Raw genomic sequence first — 18,814 nt, 5'->3', positions numbered from 1 at the left:
ACAAACGAAAATCGCGTCACGGTTCAATGCTCGAGTCTGACCGAGGTCGTCGCGCGGCACGCTTCTTCCGGCCACGATCGAGTTTATCGATGAAGAAAGAGTTTAGAACGAATGATGATCCCTCGCGTGATGCAATCTCTACGCACTGAAAATCAAATGCTGCAATAAAAATTAAAACGTCGTACGATTCAATTTAACATGAAATCACGCTCTGCCACTGATAATCATCTAAATTCTATTCGTTTATAACTACTATATTTGTTGCTCTATATGTGTCTTTACTATTAATCCTTTTGTTTCATTAATAATGTTATTGAATTAAAAGGATATTTCGAATTAGACTGATGCTGTTGATGCAACGGCATTTTTTTCTGTGTAATTTCTTAGCTTTCTTTTTTTCGAAAGCACGAAAATTCGATGCGATACAATGTAACATTTCGCGATAAAAGTCGAAAATTAAAATAATGTATTCATGTTACAAAAATTACTTTGTTACAAAATCTATGCTGTTACTTTGGCACAAACTGAATTTGTTAAATGTGTGTGGACTTTGACAGAAATACAACGAGATGAGATATACAACGTTCCAAGTAAATCACTGATTTTATCGTTATCAACTCTAGACGTAACAACAAATTCAATTTTTTCTCAAGTGATACTATGAAATTTATGTTCACAAGTAATGAATCATCGTCGATATAATAGATAACGCAGCAATTGCAATATATATATATATATATATATATATATAACGAACTCTCTAAATCTCGTCCCGAATAAACATTTAAAAAAATATTTTTAAGATATTTGAGAAACATTTTTAAAAACGTTAAAAATATTGAGTAAAGTTTTCTTTTATTTCATTAAAAAAAACATTTTAATAAAAAGACAATTTTTAATATTTAAAAAAACGTTTATTTCCCTTGAAAAAACGTATCCTTTAATATTAAATAAATATTTTTAAAATGTTTTAAAAACATTTGATATTAAAAAACATGTTTTTTCAAATGTTGAAAGAAACGTTTCCTAAACATTAAAATTATTCTTTTATTAAAATAAAACTTTTTTATTAACATAAAGAAGCTTTATTATACTTATTATGTTTAACGTTTTTAAAAATGTTGAAAAATATTTTAAAAATATTATTTGCTACTTGGAGCAAAATAAAATATTATTCTAAAAGACTGAAAATTGAGATTGTGAAATTTTTTGAGTGATTTGTCGCTCTAATAAAAGTAAAAATTCACTCCTGCAGTATAAAAATTAAGTTTGTGCAAATTGTTTAATGATTTTTCACTCTACAAAATTTATGGAGGAAATGAATAAATTCGTTGATTATCGAATAGATATCGCCTGAAAATTATAGATTGGATGAAAAGCGGAAAGAGAAGGCGCGAAAAGAGTTATTAAAAAAATACTGCCTCATCGTTTTCGATGGAAATGCAACGGTAACATATACTTTATTCCTCACTTTGTATTATATACACATGACGCGTAAACATCGACACTCATGTCGGAACAATGTTATACCTTTCCTTAAATAAAAATAAATCCGGATGCGGCGTACCTGAAACATTATTAATCATCAGGGATCGATCAACCATGCACAATCATCTCCGACATTCTGCGCGTGCCTTTTCACCACGTTCGAGGAAGCGCATGATTCATCGAGCTAACGCGCATCCGAAAAAATGCCTTTTTTTTCGCACGTACGAGGGTGTGCTAAGTTCGATCCACGTTCAAGTCAAGTCTTTAAAAATATTTTCGGCCGTCGACCATTACGATCGTTAGCCTGAATCCTATTGTTTAAGATCGGTTGACAAACAATGAGAAGCTACGGTACACAACGTTACTTGGAAAAACAATCCAGAAGCAAATAGCGTCTAAAGTATCGTCGTTATCACGTCATGACGCCATCAAGTCCTTAATTACGGACGACGCGAAACAAAGTCGGTCTAACTTGATAAAGAGGCTCGGTAACCTGCGAGATGCCTTCGCGAGCTTGAAGCTTGCTTCGTATTGTACTACATTGAAAACAAAATTAAATGGGAAATACAGGGAAATAGGAGGATCACCGGAGGGTTTGTTATCGAAATAAAAAAATAATCGCGCGATTTATTGTCGAAATATCTGCAATCGTCTTCTTTAAGAAAGAAATTTGGATTCCAACGGAACGTCTTTGTTTGTGTATTTCATAAAATCAGAACAAACAGAAAATGCCACATGTGATGCAACAGGGGGGTTAAAGTAATAACATCGAGACAAAGATAGAGAAGCGAAGAGAAATTAATGTCACAGGCTCCTCCGTAATTAAGACACCAACATGTGTCTCCTCGTCAATATCTATTCAAACAATAACTTGTACGCGCGGTCGCACTTACATTCAAAATATACTTGCAGCGCGACGCACGCTAATAGCGTAACAATGACAAAGATTTCCACGTGTTCTCTCATACGAGAAATCAGGTACATGCGGTCGGTTTCTTTTTTTTTTTCTTTCTTACGTGATCGCGATCCTGTTAAGATTACAATTAATGCAATCGATTGGCGGAGCGCCAAGAACTACGGTATCTATTTTTTACATGGCGACGACGACGGCAAATTCGTGGTCGGTGTGGGTGTAGGACTGCTGCTACAGGACCTGCTCGAACGTTGAGGTTCGACGTTCAGGAAGGTCCTGTCGGAGGTCGGTGGCGCCGAGACGATTTCCGGCTCCGTCGGACTCGGACACCTTCTCTGGCTGCAGTTGGACGCCGTGCTTCTCGACAGCGTCTGCAGTGGTATTCGATAGATCCTTATCGGCTTCCAGTCGCTGTCTGCAAAAAGAAGATATCCCAAGATTTAAGAAAGGGTTGGCCTCAATACATTTGTCAAATGTTCAGAGATAGCAACCGGGTCGATGAGAATTTTGAAAGTCCCAACAGAGGCAAATGAATCAAAGACGTACTTTGAATACTCGATCGGGAGGAGGACGAAGGCTGGACGATCGGCGGTGGGCTGCAAGGCATTTCCTCCTTCTCAAAAGGTTTCGAGTCCAATCGGATTCGCTCGCATTTCCCTGGAAGAAACTCCGGCGCCGTGGTTGCGAAGAAGATGTCCCGCTTCGAGGTGATCAAGTTGAGATTGGGCATGGCGATCGTGTGAACCAGATTGCCGTTTATTATCAGTCGAATCTCCATCGTGTCGCTAGTAAAGGCGATCACATATGGAAAGGCACAGGCTGTCATAAAAAAAATGCAACATCTGTTGAGAAAGACGTCGATTACGTCGTTAAGGAATTAATGCGAGCTACTGTTTTTTATCTTACAATCATTACGATTACATTGTTTGACGTATAATTTCTATCATTTTTATTTAAAAAATGTTTCACTGTCTCTTACCTACGGTTGTCGGTATTGAATTCCAATTAAAATCGAATTCGGTTGGCGCAGCGTTATCTTCTACCAGCTTTTGAAAGTGACACGTGTCTAAGAAAAATTGGAAGAAAAATTCAATATCGATGGATCGTCGTTAGCTTTCAAACCAAAATCAGAAAAAAATAATTAATGGCAGAACACTATTCTTTCTGGTATTTTTTAATGACTTATTGCAATACTTAAAGCATTCTACTGATCAACTTATTTTTCTTTTCGCAAAGACATACGTTAATTGTTTTAAAAACAAACGTTCGTTGAAATCTCTTGATATGTTTTTTTGTGTTTATAAACGAAACGAGTTGAGAGATCGAAAGATCGGATTAAAAGTTAAAATGGAGAACGCGACCTACTGTTGTAACAAAGTAACAGTTCCGGCTCCTCGTCCTCGCGAAGATCCAACGCCGCCACCAAGTGTGGCTTAGGCGTCGCGTCCATGTGGATTATCCTCGAAGTACCGGAAGCGGAGATCAATTCGAAATGATGACGGGCGCCGCAGCACAGTGTCCATTCGTTCGCCGGATCGACGCTTTCGATCATCGTTACTAACGACGGTGTCTCGCTCGCCGTAAACTCCTTCAGCAGTAGAAAACCGTCGATGGTGTCGGTGTCGGCTGACGAGCACCAGATAGTCCAGGCCGCGTTGTGCTTCCACTGAAGGACCGAGAGTCGGCGGCCGACGGCTACGCACTATTTTGTATCACAATCATGTATAATCTTTCCTCACAAACTTAAAATAATATAAGGGTAGGCCAGAAAGAGATGGAAGAGACGTTGAAGTGTCGTGCGGAAGTGAATCTTAATCTTTGACGGTGATTTTCTATTCGGGTAAAAAATTATTTCAATAAAAAGTAGACATGTGCTCTAATGAAAATATAATTATAATATTTAAATATAATTATATTTTTGAAAATCTAATTAATAAATGAAAAAAAAATCGGAATTTTCTTTTACTCAAGTTTTTTAAATATTCAAGATTTAAGTAAAATTTAAGTAAAGTATTTCATTGCAATGAGGCAGTCACAATAAAACTGTATAAATTATCTTAAATACTTAAATCGTAGCGACACAAGAAATCGAGATTTTCTAAGGATGTTCTATACATCCTTAATTAACAATTCGAATCGTACTTTCTTACCATGCGTAAATGCGAGCCCCCGGGTCTCGTGATGCTGTACAAGTGGCATCCCCGCGTTCGGCGCAGCTTCCTCTCCTTGATATGCGCTCGGCTCCGAACGGCCGGAGTGCGAACGCGCATCCGCGTTCGCGAACGCCCCGCCGATTGAAGCTTACCGGCGGCACGTGTAAAATTGTCGCATTCGTCGGCATCGTCCTCGTCGCAATCGTCATCCTCGTCCTCGGCGTCCTCGTCATCGTCCTCCTCCTCCCTCTCCCCGTCGTGATCGCGATCGTTGAACAGCTCGGTGCATCTCGCGGACGTATCGCTTTCGAACTCACGCAGCCGAAAAACGTAGACGCTGCTCTCCTTGCCCTTGTCGCCGGCGCGAAACAGCAGTATACCATGCTGCTCGACCACGTCCAGCTGCTTGATCTGCACCGATTCGTCGAAGAGTAATCTGTGCGTAACCCCGTCTGGAAAGAGAGAATTGAAGAAAGGATCGGCAAACGTATCGATTAGAATTGAATTTATTTTGAATTTGAAATTTATTAGAATTTATTTGAAAATTTTGAGATTTTGATAATAGTAGCTCTGTTTGTTGCAATAATTCGCTATTTCTATATGTCTAATTCTAATAAATTACACATATAAATTAGCGTTTTTAATACACTGAGAAAAAAGTTGTTAATTTGACTATTAAATTTTTCAACTCAATTAAATTTGATCTAAATACATAAAATATTTGAGAATTTTCGTTTAAGCATTTATACATTTAACCCAATTACATATATATTTAACTTAATTAATATAAGTATTTGAACTAAATAAATTCAATCAAATTGAAAAATCAAGTCAACAATTTTTCTTTCTCAGCGTTCAACACACTGGACTTTATCGTTCTTTGATACAGTCAAAGCTTTCGATTACTTGACTGCAAGAAAATTGTGTCTCGTCAGATTTGGAGCAATTAGGTTCCGAGATAATCTATTTCGTGAATTACCTTCGATAAGAAAAGTCCCGTTCTCCGAGGCGAGGATCAGTCTGTTCTCTAGCCAGACATCACCGCAGACAACTTCGTGGGGAAAATCAGGGTAGATGCATCTTGGTTCCCATGGTCTGGGCTTTAGAGGGCCGACGGTGGCGAGAGAGGTGGGTGCCAGGCCACGCATGATAGCTTCCAATTTCAAGGCTTGTCCGACTCGTACCATCTCGACAGCGCGCGTCTCTTCGCGCCGTCGACCCGGTGCTTCCACGACATCTGAGAGTGCTCGCCGATTTAGCATACTCTGTTAGGAAATTATATCGAATAGATTATTTTTTTGAACACATTTTTTTTTTAATTATTTAGCAAAGCATTCGTTTTTGTTAAGACATAAGACGAAAAAAAAAAATATATATATATATTTAAATACTCGTATTAATATTAATGTTATATTATTTTGAAAATATTAAGTGTTAATTTTATAATAATATTAATATTAAATAGTAATACGTTAAGATTTATAGTCAATAATTCATAATCACAATAATTTAATATTGTGATATTATTGTTCTTTAATTTCGAGTTGTGTTTCAAGACCGAAAATATTCTGCGTACAATTTGAAAAATTAGAAAATATATGCAAGTGTATATACGTATGTGTACACAGAGAAAAATAATTCTTTAGATTTAACAAATTTTCTTAAATCCAAAGGATTGTATGCATTGGAATTATCCAACCAAACCAATGTTTGCACTAAAAAATATATTAATTGTTTGATTTTTTAAATAATATATGTATATCTCTTTCAAAGTAAATGTTTTTTTATTTAATTTATTATTAAAATTAAATTTTTTAAAATTAAATAGTTTTATTATTTCAGTGAAAAAAATATTTTATTTAAATTATAATTATGTTAAACAATTTTATTATTTCAATAATTTGACATTATTTTCTTTAAATTCTATTTTTGTTAAAGAAATTTTCTTTTAACTCTTGAGTAAATTCATTGTATTCAGGAATTAAAAGTATTAAGAGTATTTACGGCTTACAGTTGAGACGTAGGTTACTTAAAGCTTGTTCCGTCTTAAATTCCTTGTGTGCTAAATCTTGTTTACGAATTACTAGCAATCGCTTTGCCAAAAGTGGGCTATTTGAGGCGACTGCGAGAAGGTTAATTAATTAATTTTAAAAAATTGTTATTTCAGTAAAACATATTATTTCAAATAATTATCTTTTCTGCCACACAATATGATTTATTTATAATTAAATATTGTTTTATTCGAAACTATATTGTTTCTGTTAAAAAAATAAATAGAAATACTGAATGTAAAAAACCTTTTTTCTATGTACGTATAATTATAAATTCACACAAGAAATATTACGCATTAAGATCCAACTTCGACGATTTAGTACGCTTCTCTATTTAATATTAACATTATTGTAGTTATTATCTTGCGTTTTATGTCACAATTGTCATAAATATAAATTAATGGAACGCGGGGGAAGTACAAGTAGAAATAAGTGGCAGTTTCTGTCAAGTAGCTTACGTTGCTCTTGCTGTCTTGCGAGTGGTCCTGGTACATGTCTCGCAACAGGGCGTCGAGCGTTCTCTCCCTCTTCCTGGAGAATGTCGGGGTGTCAAATGTAGCTTTTTCACCATTGATCAACTTAACAAGGAGAAATTCTCGGAGATTATACGGATCCTCGAAAACCGGCGGGCAGGGAAGGCTCGGTCCGAACAGGGGTACGTTCTCGTCGCAATAAATAGCGACCCGCCAACCCTTGCCGTCCGCCTCGGTCGTTACCACGGCGAACACGTCTAAGTAATAGAAGATAAATTGACATTGAATTGAATTAATGATCTTCTTGTGTTTTATTTTATATATAATCCTCCGTAACGTAGTTATATAATTTTTATGTAACTACGTTAGCAGATCTTTTTTATTTTAGGAAATGCACCTTTTCTTTTTTTTTTCAGAATAATTCGTTGTTATTGATGGATGATAAAAGCTACGGACAGAATGATTTTAATATTTTTGAAACTACATTTGCATTATAGCTGAAGATTGAAGAGTAACGAAGATAGATGAAGCGTATGATAAAACGTGCTGAAGTTTAAAGAACGTGAACAAAGTGTGTAGGCGTAAAAAAGGAAAAAAAGAAGGAAGACACAAGAGGATTGAGCATCACCGCGTTACATATGGTATTTTAGTTCGTGCAATCTTTATTGTAAACAACAATAGGCGAGGTTTAGTTTAATATATTGTATATGTATGACCTTATCATGATATTTTTTTTAACTTACGGGTAAACTGGCTTCTTATGCAGTTCGGATTGAAAGTATCCACGGCTGATGGATCGTCCGTGTAAATAATGTTAACGATATCGTTGCCGATGTGCCTTTTCCTTTCGAGCTGCTGCGGATTGTCTTTTGAGTACGGTAGCATTGTACTAACGTGATACATAACTTCGTGACCTGCATAAACTGTGTAATAACTTTCTTTGCCCGTCATATCCCCTGAAAAACGACGGGACGTGCGAGTAAAGTCGTGGAAGTAAGGAAAAGATTCTGGGTTATATGAATTTATTTTCATATCACGAATATAACGTAGAAAATAAAAAAATAAGTACTAAAAAAAAAGACTCGTTCAATCGGCTCATTTAACGTATTCATCGATATTTTAACATATTATATTTACGTGTACTATTACAGTTATATTCATAAAAAATAAAGTAATGAAAAATAATTCGTTCGTTAGCTGGAAGAATTGGAGAAAGGATAAAAAATTTTCAAATCCTGGCAGTGTGACAATCTAAAGAGACGAGTGACGATTGCAGGGCCCTTCTGATTGCAGATGGCGAGTTTGCACTGCCAATATCCATGTCATCAGCGTACCTTTCACATCCAAGCCGCCTCTATATTTGTCCCAACCTTTGAGCCGTATCCTCTCACCCAGGATCTCCAGGAAGCTCTCGAAGCCCGGACTACCACTTTCTACGAGCAATGAGAAACGTTTCTCAGGGATCGATAGCACTATCTATTATCACTTAATTTCCCATCCCACTCAGACTTGTCTTTTGTTCTCGCCGACACTTCTGACAGGCTTACCGTTAGACAACATCTCGTCGTCGGTGGTCTGACCCTCCTTCGCGTAGATTACGCCAAACTTGAAGTTAACCGAGCCTTCTTGTTCCTCCAGTAGTAACAGATCCTGCGAAGGATCATTGAATTAATCCGTACCTCTTTTAGGAGGCTATTCTCGAGCGTGAAATGGTATGAGAACCTTGTGAACGTACCTTTTGCAGCTCGGGCGTGAAAACTTCCCGCGGCGCCTTGTCGAGTTTTTCCAGGCTGAAGAAATTGCTGAAACGTCAATAATAGATTACACGCGTGTTCCTGTCGATTTGTAGATATAGAGATAGTTACCTGAGAATCTGTCTGATAGTCATTGTTTTGTTCGCCGAATAGGGCAACGATATTTTCTGCGCGCCCTACATAAAACGTTTCTCAATTTAATATAATTAATTTTGTGTCCACAACTAATTTTTTTTTCTTTCTATATGAGTTTACCGGAGTATCGATATCAGATGTAACTTGAGCCAAATAAGGTCCTCATAATTTTTTAATTTTTTAAAAATTCTATTTATAGAAATACTGAAATAAAGTAAAAATACAATTTTTACTTTAATTATTCACAAAAATATGATATATATTTTATATAGAATATTTGTAATTAAACGAAAAAGGTTTGTTTAAACTCTGATATTAAGTCTTATTATATACATATGTAAATATAATGAGGACCGTATTAAGAATAAATAGAAAATAACAAAAGAGGTAAATATCTTCAAAATTAGTTTTAAAATAAAATGATTATATTATTAATAATAAAAACGAAATCCCTTAAGATTTACTGCTAACTAAATAATTATTTTTAATTTTGTCTTTAATCTTTTAATCTTTAGAATTTTATAACCATTTGGGTGCAATTTTAGCTTCTCAAAAATTAGTAGTATTAAAAATCAACAACCTCTCATGCAAGTTTCATTCATAACAAAGAAATAACAATGGTTATATAAATGGTTTTATTTATTGTTTTATTTATTGAATTTATTGTTTCTAAAAAAATATATTTATTTAAAAAAAACTATATATATATGTATTATTTTCCATAATTAGGAAATTAAATAATATGTTATACTAAAATAATATATCATAAAATAATATATACTTAATAAGCTTTGCAGCAAATTTTTATAAAAACGATTCATTTCGTTGCAATTCTTCTAATTTTTGGTTCCAATTCCTAGCTTCTCTCTCTTCATCTATTTCTTATGACATCTTTCAAGGATATATTCTAGACGCGTAAAGCGCGTTTTTAAATTAGTTAGTAAATTCAAAAGTAAGTCTTATTTGGCGCTGAGCCTTATTCGACTCAAGTACCTTATTAAAAAAAATTGAGTTACATAAAATCTAATATTCTATATGTCATGAAAAATAAACCGGATATCATAAAAAATATAAATGTCGATTAAACGTGCATATGTTATGTAGCAATAAATATTTCGTTTGTAAAAGAAAATTCAAGCTGAACTTAACATAAGGGAACTTTTCGCGATTTTGACGTAGGAAGAAAAAAAAGACAGGATGGAGAAAAACGAACAAAAGAAAAGTTTGAAACTTTATACATAATTTTATGAACTTGCTCTTGGGGGGATCTCTCCTACTAAATAATACATCTACTCACAGTTCGCCTCCATAGAATAACTCTGTAGTGTGGCACGCATTGATCACCAATTTCACTCGTGACTACCGAGAGGAAGAGAGGATTCCTCTCTTGATCAGAAGCGATATAATTTTGATGCACTGTGCATAAATAAATGTAATTAATATTCTTCTTGTTTGATACTCACGTCTGTATTAAACCGACTATCGCAAGTAACTTTTGTAATTCTTACGACTACGGGCTATTACAAAAAATGCAAAATATCGTATTCTATGCATAAATTTTCATTAAACGCAACAATGATTAACCCGGTCGAGCGAATAAAGAAGGTGAATCGATTTACATAAACGGGACGCTGATGAAATTTTCCATCATATTGTCGCAATATTCCACGTGAAACGAAAATACGATTTAAGAAATTAGGATGTCCATGCAAATATATTGGGCAAAGACATTTTAGCAAAATAATACACTTTAATATGTTTAATTATCATAGTTTACGGTATTTATGTTACAGGTATGCTCAACGTTCAACTTACGTTTGCCCAAGAAGTATTTAAAGTACCAGCGCGTTTGGTACTCTGGATTTTCTAATATCGGCGTACTCGGCGAACCGAACATCTGTTAACGTAAAAATCATTCATCATTCATCATTACGTACGTAATCCGTGGCAGAAAGTGGGACGATGAGAGATGAAACGAGGTAAGAAGGAACTATTACGCGAAACGGTACGAATCTCGTGTGGTAGAAGAAAGAAGTTGATCGTTTGATCATTAAGCAAGGTTTCCTCACCTCTTCTTTTTCCCCGGGAGAGTCACCGTTCTCCACTCGAAATCTTCTGCCATTGTCGGCACCATCCTGCTCGATCTGCGGCAGCTAGAAAGATATTTTCGAGTGCCGCGATTAGCAAACACATAGCACGGAATGTCGGTGCGAGTTAACATGCTCCAGTTTCGAATTTACGAATCGTAGTTCTGAAACGCGCGCGAATTGGAATGGCAAACTTGAAACGGGATTTAAGTCTTAAAAATCTTTTTATGTGGATGTTATAAATAATCTGTGATTTCGAGAACTCTATTCACTTCCACGGAACCGAACATAAATTCTATTGAAAAATATTTACTTTCTCTCTCTCTCTCTCTCTCTCTCTCTCTCCCTCTTTCATCTGTATAAACTATTTCTAGAAAAATTTCGGAGCTTTTCATCTCTGATTGAAAGTATCGACGTCGCGAATGAAATGCCATGTTTTTAAAAGAAGGAGAAAAGTTGGAAAATTAAACGTAAATCCAAATCCTTAAGAAAGAGAGAGAACAAAATTTTAACAATTTATTATTAATACAAAGTATCCTTTTCCCTCGCGAATTTATTAAAGATATATTTTATACTTTTGAGTAAAATTTTATTTAACAAGTTTCTTAACAATTTAAGAAACTTTTCTCTTTTCCGTTTTCTGGTAAAATTGTGTCGTGTCTGAACATATTGTGGCATCGTATATTAACACGAGCCAAGCACAGCCCGAGAGCAGCTTCGGCGAACTGTGCGATAAGCAAATCAATAGATAAACAGCAAGATAGAGGGAAACAATATAATCAGCTTACCGGACGTGTCGCGGATTATCGTAGGGCGTTCGTTCGTTTTATCGCGGTGATTAGCGTTTACCTTGCGCAAGTACTTGCGCATACAGCTAAGACCCTTGTAACAAGTGGAGCGAGGCTCTTACCAAGATTCATATGTATCTACTTTTCATTGTTTCCTTACCATTTCAACGCTGCCGTAATATCGCCTCGACAGGACACCTCGTCTCGTTATCGCATCCGTGGTGGATCTGAAACACGGATTTTTTTACAATACATTTCAATAATGTAACCCTGTGCCGCGAAAATAGAATGTTGTCTCGCAGATTTTTTCGAAGGGCTTTAATTAAGGTTTTGCTGGAGGCGTAGTTTCGCATTCCAGTTAAACACGTTTCATTTTCTACGCATTTATTTGTTTTTTACAAAATGATTTGTACTATTCAGAAACAAATGATCTCACAGCGCGTAAAGGTCTCTTAAAGCTCCTTTTTACTACGTGTGTACGCATTCTTATCGAAGCGTTCACACCAGGAAAGGCACGCCTCGTCCGCCGCGGTGAACGGCATTCTCGGTCGAGAACACGTACGTTTTTCTATCAGTCTCACCGCACCCTTCCGCGGTGCTTCCAACACGTGTGCTATTCGAAAGCAAAATTACGTGCTAAATTTAAAAAAATATTACAGAAATGTTGCTCGTGAATCATCTACTACCTCACTCCGAAATCAATTCTACGATTTCTGCACGGAGAGAAGAATTGTTGAGAAATTAAAACATTTAGTTCGATACGATCAACTAAATATTAGGTTGATTCATTCTTGTTACACAAGAAAAATTTATTCGTGTTAGCTATTCAATTTTTTAAACCGAGGATTAATTAATTAAATCAACTCAATATTGAGTACATATCGGACTAAATATTTTAGTTTTCTAGCAAATTTTTTTTTCAGTGTGTACTCGTAGAATATGACTTGTCAGAATCTCACCTTTAATCTTAACGACAGAGACCAATTCTTTGATCAGTCTCCATTTTCCTTTAACTAAAATGATCGTGACATAATTTCCAAATTACATGGACATCTAAAATAAATTGCCTTTTGTAAATTGAGTTCTTAAGAAAATCTCTTGTGAAATGAAAAGCTCCTCGTTCATTCAAAGTCAACCGATTTTTTTTTCAGATAATTTTAATTTGCAATTTAATTAGCAAGCTGTTTAATATTGAGTGTCGACAAGTTGCAATAAAAGGACGATATTTTTTTGGAGTTTTTCCAGAAAAAGAATTTTTTGAAAATAATTTATCATAAAAACGATGGTATACCCGCGTTCCTTGATATTCTCTCTCGCGCGGAAAATTAAACGGTAAAATGTTATCGACAGAATAATTATATATTGATTCACTAAATGTATCCTGATCAATTACAATCATCCCCCGGCGAGCGAATCGCGTCTACTTCGTGGTGTGAACGTAATATACGACGGCACCCTTCGTTCGCCGACTCAATCCCTCCCGCGCTTCTCATTTTTCACGACATGAATATCTAGGTTAACGAGAAGCTACGTCGAGGTCGAATTGGCCGGGTAATCGGGAGAGGCCGTTACATGAAAGAGACAAAAAGAGAGACGGTTACCGTTCACGATTCGGGATTCGCATAGATCGCGAGTTTCACACAGCGCCGTTGCCCGTTAGATCATCGTTTCAGCGACAAGCTTTTATTGGTTTCTGAGTGAAGCAAACAGTGAAAGGTCAAGCAACAAGTAGCGAATTACTTTTTTTTTTCAATAAAAGGTAATAAAAAAGTCAGCGGGTAAATTGGTGCGAGTACACGCGGCAGATAAGAGAGATAAGTACTGCCAAGAGAGAGAAAGTAATCGAGTTGCTTGCTCATCTTTGTCGAAGACAAAGATAATGGGAAAGATAATCGAGAAGATAAGTTCAGCAACTCGTTACTTGATTCTCAATTTTGGCTTTGCGTAATGTAAGAGCCCATAGAGCCAGAGATCGCGCGCAATAGCAACGTACACATGACTGGCGCGTCGATGCAGCTGCCTAAGTTGCGAGGACGGCAGGATCGCCGCCACGCACACCGATCTGGATCTGTTCCTGCGTATCATCTCCTGAACGCTCGAACTAGGTCGCGACGATTCCTCCTCGCTGTCGCTGGTCGTGGTCGAGCTGGCGACCTCGCCGCTCTCGCGTTTCACTTTGCGAGACTTGCTTTTCTCCGCGGTGCTCGCGCTCGTCGAGGATGACGAGGCTGAGGCCGTTGTTGGATGCGCTGATGAAGCGGTTGACGAGGCAGTCCCGGAGGAGACACCCCGCAGTCGCGAAACGAGTTTAATATCCAAGCATAGCATTTTCGCCGTCTTTTTTTAACGCGTAGAGATGTCTCTACGTATTATGTACAATTTAACAGTATGACTATGCACAACTACGCGATTTTATTTTCACATACGGCGTGCGTCACTAGAAGACTGACTTGGTACATTTCCCTTTTGGTAGCGTCATCATCATCATCATCATCATCATCATCATAATGTCGTTGAACAGACGGCAACGACGACGAGAGTCGGCACCCGCATCTCTGTGCGATTTGTGCAAGTCAAATTGCGGCGGAATTGCCAGCACGGCGTGTGAGGGTCGATCGGAAGGTACTACAGGTGTCGTGAGAGATTATTCGACGAATTTTGACTAGGTGACGAGGCTCGTTGTTTTTGGATCCCGTGCGCCACGGTTGACGCTTTATAGTCTTGCAACGTAGCTGAGGAATACCAATTACGGAGAACGTCCCTTGCACCGTGTGGTAATTTGAATTCTCTCACTCGCTCTCTCTTGACGTTTGGATCAATTGCCGAAGTTGGTGTGTTGGCTGATATCGAATACCGGATCGTCGAGAGGAATGAAATACGATCTAACGTGTCCTATATGTACGTTTATACGCCACTTCTGTGATCCTTTAAATACTACGTAACGCGCTGAATGCACTTGCACTTAATGTTCTATGATAAATAATACACGTCGCAACTTGCAGATAGTTGTCGCACCTGTGGAAACAATTACGTGTCACCGCAGATAATTGTATGTACACCGCGATATCGAAGCCAAATAGATGTGACAGCGGATGACAAAGTATGTATGTTTTCCAAACTACAACAGTTTTCTAAAGTAAAGTTCGAAAAAGAATTACATGTCTTTTAATTTCAATTCCGAACGTAATGACTCTTGTAAAAATAGATACTTCTGAATTAATACTTTATATTGTTACTCTTCTCACACTTTGATGAGCGAAGGCTTTTTATTCATTAATTCAAAGTTTTTTAATTAAACTTTATCTATTTTGATTAATTACGGAGCGGTGTAAGTTAGCACAATACCCATTTAAAGTATTAATCTGACGCTTAGACGCGCCACAAAAAAAAATTAATTAATAACACTATCCGGTTTTATTTTTTAAGATTTTTTTTTCACATTAAAAGACAAATTTTTTCTTGTGCAAGACAAGAGAGCATTAATAAAAGATTAATGAACGTATGCACGCAAATATATTTTTATTGCAAGGAATGGACGATAATAGAAAACTGTTAAAAATCGGCAGCAGAATTTAATGAAATGTAACGGAAGCAAATTTCAAGCAGGTATATTAAAAAACATTTAATATACATTTAATGTAAATTTGATGTTGTCAAAGTGCACTAATTTCATGCACATGATGTTCACTTATTGATACATTAAATTTATTGTACATTAAATTTAATGTGTAACTTAAAAATACATTAAGTTTTATGACATTTTTAACAGTGTACCCTTCGTTGCGTAACCAAATTTAACTAAGAGCCAAATACGTAGGGCAGCTCTGCATTAAGAATATCGATTCTCTGAAATCGTGACGTTCTTCCTACTTATTCCGAAACTTGAAAATAATGTTCAAAGACAGCGGGAAAGCGATACGTACCACGCGAACTTTTACTTTTAGCCTTTTCTTCGAATGCAAAGGTGAATTCAATAACTTCGAAATTGAATTCTACTTGAAGAATCGGATTAAAAAAGAAGAACGGAACAACGAAGAAGATCGGCCAGAGCAGCGTCTCTGCCGAGAGGTCTCAAACAAGTTTCAGACAGCGATATGACACAATAAGAATGATTTGCGCTGGAAACGACGCAAAGGGAATAAAGTGCCTACGCGAAGAAGAGGACGAGCGGCCAGGTCTGATGAACGAATAAATGAATTCATTTGGATTGGCGACTCTGCGCGCGCGGGCGGTCGTTCATCTCATGTAATAATTACTTTATCGGACATCGGGCGAAGACATCGATATTATAACCTTTTACCTTGCCGAAGCGTCCAATATCCGTGATAGAGGCCCTCATGATAAGCGATGCGTCAAAAGATACGCCGTCTATAAGTCTTGTGTCCTACCTTCGACAAACAGCAGCATCAATCTTCCCCTATCAATCTTCCGGCCCTTCCGTCAAAGGGTCGTTCGCGTGGACGATGCGGCCGATATTTCACATTTATATCCGGATGATTCGCGGTATCGGCGATAACGACGAAAAAATGGCCGCACGACGGTGTCGACGACTTTTTTTTCTTTGATCTCGCGATTTCTCTTAGAAATCGAAGAGACCGCGGCTGAAGGACAACGGATGTTGTACGGACGGATACGGCGATTTGATAATCGAGTATATGTGAAGCGTACTGTTTGTGTATATATGTATATATAGACATGTAGAAGTTACGCTGACACGATGAGTCCTCTCGGTAACTGGATTCCGTAAATTCTACGGGCAAGTGTCGGGTCGCGGAATATTTGCTGTGGGAAATATCCAAGGTGTCCAATACGCTTTTTCCGCTTCTACATAGAATCGCAAATTTCCACGGAAAATCCACGGACGGGTGAGCGAAGATGCTCCGGGGATGCGCGCTGTCGCGCGGAAAAATCGGGTATTTAAATCCACTGTGTAAATCAGATCGACAAGATTTGTTTGTTTATGGAACAGTTTGCCAGTTCGGCGAAAAATCTTTTGTCCAATTTAAACGGAGACATGCGGGAGTGACTTATGGAGCTTTCTGTTCTTCCTAATAGCCGGTCCCGAGAGATTTTACGAAATTTCCTTGATCTATGTGACATGAGAATGAGATACGTTCGCCGCGTTAAATTCTCGAACGAAATCAGCATCTTCTAACACCGGACTGCGGGTGGGATCGGATAAAGCGTTTCGCGATTCTCAAAACGAGTCGGGAACAAGTTTCTTCAGAAAGCAGCTTGCTATTCAAGCCTCGGTCTTCGCCGCCAACTTTCTATACGAGCTTAACTTTCCTTTCTTCTAAACTAAGCTAGAAGATAAAAACTTCACTTCGTAAAACACTTATCTTAATTACGGCTTATTATCTATAGTTTTCCTAGAATAATATACCGCACTTAGGGCGACGTTGAACTATGATTAACGTCACGTAATCATTTCTTGAATAAGTTACTTTTAATATTTTTCCCAAAAGTTGCGTTCGAAATTTTTCTGAACCAAGTCGACCCAATCAAGCTTGCCGGGTGTCATATGATAAATCTTGATAAAAGATTCAATTTTGCTAAGTGAAGATCGGATCCTATCGATACTTTACTCTGCGAGCGTTGATATCGCCGATAGACGAAATATATTTCTTTTTTTTTTATTCCGCAATTTCCGTCGAGATAACTGTTATCAAAGTTTTAAATAGTACAGCAAGCCGTACGATGATTAAATGTTGCGCGTCTAATTGTTAAAAAGTCATACAACTCCGATTGCGAAGCCGAAATTAGATCGTGCTCCGAATGAGAATCGTATGTCACTGTAAGTTCACAGTTAATTTCTATCATGTGTATACAATTGTTGATATGTTACATCTATTAAAAAAATCAGAAATTAGATCGTCACATGCAATTGTCAGTTTTCTAAGTAAAGTCTCTGCTAAAAGTTCAGCAAGCTGTTTGGTCGTTCCGGGCGCGAGGAATACCACTTGCGGAACTCGACGGCACTGAACGCACTCCCTCGCGTCTTGGGTCCGCAACCCCTACTGGCCGTGTCGTCGTCGTCGCCGCCGCCGCTTCCGCCTCCATCGCCGCCGCCGCCACCGCCACCGCCACCGCCACCGCCGCCGCCGCCGTCGCGTCCCTTGGCGAAACTTCACAACCCGGCGCGTAGCGCAGCAGCCCCCGCGAGATAGTAGCAAGTTGCTCGCGGTGACATGGCGACTCGACGACTGGCGCCGTGTCGACGAGTTCGTCGGTCCCCACGTCCACCTCCGTCTCTTCCTCCCCTGTCTCCTATTTGTCGTCTTCCATTGCCTTCTCCTCCTCCTCTTCCTCCTCCGCCACCATCTCTCCCCCTCATTCACCTCCACCTCCTCCTCCTTCTCCTCCTCATCACCCGTTCATTTATCTATTTGTTCCTCCATGTATGTACGCATACGGGGTCCGAGTGCCCTATCGCGGTGACGTGTGTCGCCGTTACTCGTGCCCGGCATAGCGTATCGATGCGCGACCCTTCGCCGCGATTCGGCGGGGACGGCGTCGGTACGGTGACCCGTATTCTCGCCGACACCGGGGCGACGCGGCGCTCCTTCAATCTCCGTCGTTGTCCCGACGTCATCCTCCCTTCCACGCCCTTCTCCCCCTTGAAATTTTGGCACCTAAACGCCATCCGGACGGGGTGGGATTAGGGGCGCGACCGTGCGTATCGGGCCGGCGAATTAGCGCGGACGGAACGTTAATCAGATTCTCTTACCGTCATCGGCGACGTCCTCGTGAAATGTAAATAGCCGGGGAATTAACTCGGGTTTTTACAATAGATAACGCGATAAAACCTTACGCGCTACGCACAAGGGGCGTATTTCACAATTATTGCCAAACTCGAAAAAAGTACCCGCTTTTTAATGAATTGGAAATAATTTTATGAAAATTTTATGACAAGTCCGACAGTACTGTTTAACGTAGCGAATAAAACGGTATTGTTAAAATTAGCTACAA

The 18,814-nt window shown here is 38.2% G+C and overlaps 1 protein-coding gene across 3 annotated transcripts; it reads right to left on the bottom strand.

Moving 5' to 3' along the window:
- Window positions 1–1,428: 1,428 nt before the first annotated feature.
- Window positions 1,429–17,854, bottom strand: LOC105202056 (GTPase-activating Rap/Ran-GAP domain-like protein 3). Of its 3 annotated transcripts, none has more exons than XM_039447895.1 (18): window positions 17,724–17,854; window positions 13,836–14,857; window positions 12,003–12,069; window positions 11,037–11,120; window positions 10,783–10,864; window positions 10,265–10,383; window positions 8,944–9,008; window positions 8,814–8,880; window positions 8,626–8,728; window positions 8,413–8,511; window positions 7,822–8,034; window positions 7,064–7,335; window positions 5,534–5,819; window positions 4,552–5,006; window positions 3,767–4,103; window positions 3,381–3,467; window positions 2,948–3,220; window positions 1,429–2,816 (listed from the first exon to the last, which is right to left on the bottom strand). In XM_039447895.1, exons 2-18 carry the CDS (start codon window positions 14,168–14,170, stop codon window positions 2,572–2,574), a joined length of 3,189 nt encoding a protein of 1,062 aa, XP_039303829.1. In that variant the 5' UTR covers window positions 14,171–14,857; window positions 17,724–17,854; the 3' UTR covers window positions 1,429–2,571. The 3 variants fall into 3 exon arrangements, with proteins under 3 accessions (XP_039303829.1, XP_039303832.1, XP_039303836.1); XM_039447898.1 differs by lacking the exon at window positions 17,724–17,854 and adding an exon at window positions 17,691–17,706; XM_039447902.1 differs by lacking the exon at window positions 17,724–17,854 and adding an exon at window positions 17,431–17,559.
- Between the last annotated feature and the right edge of the window lie 960 nt (window positions 17,855–18,814).

The sequence above is a fragment of the Solenopsis invicta genome, chromosome 1 (genome assembly GCF_016802725.1).
Source record: "Solenopsis invicta isolate M01_SB chromosome 1, UNIL_Sinv_3.0, whole genome shotgun sequence".
Classification (NCBI taxonomy): Eukaryota; Metazoa; Arthropoda; class Insecta; order Hymenoptera; family Formicidae; genus Solenopsis; species Solenopsis invicta.
Note: the sequence above shows the minus strand (reverse complement) of the source record. Positions and strands in the feature narration are given on the sequence as shown.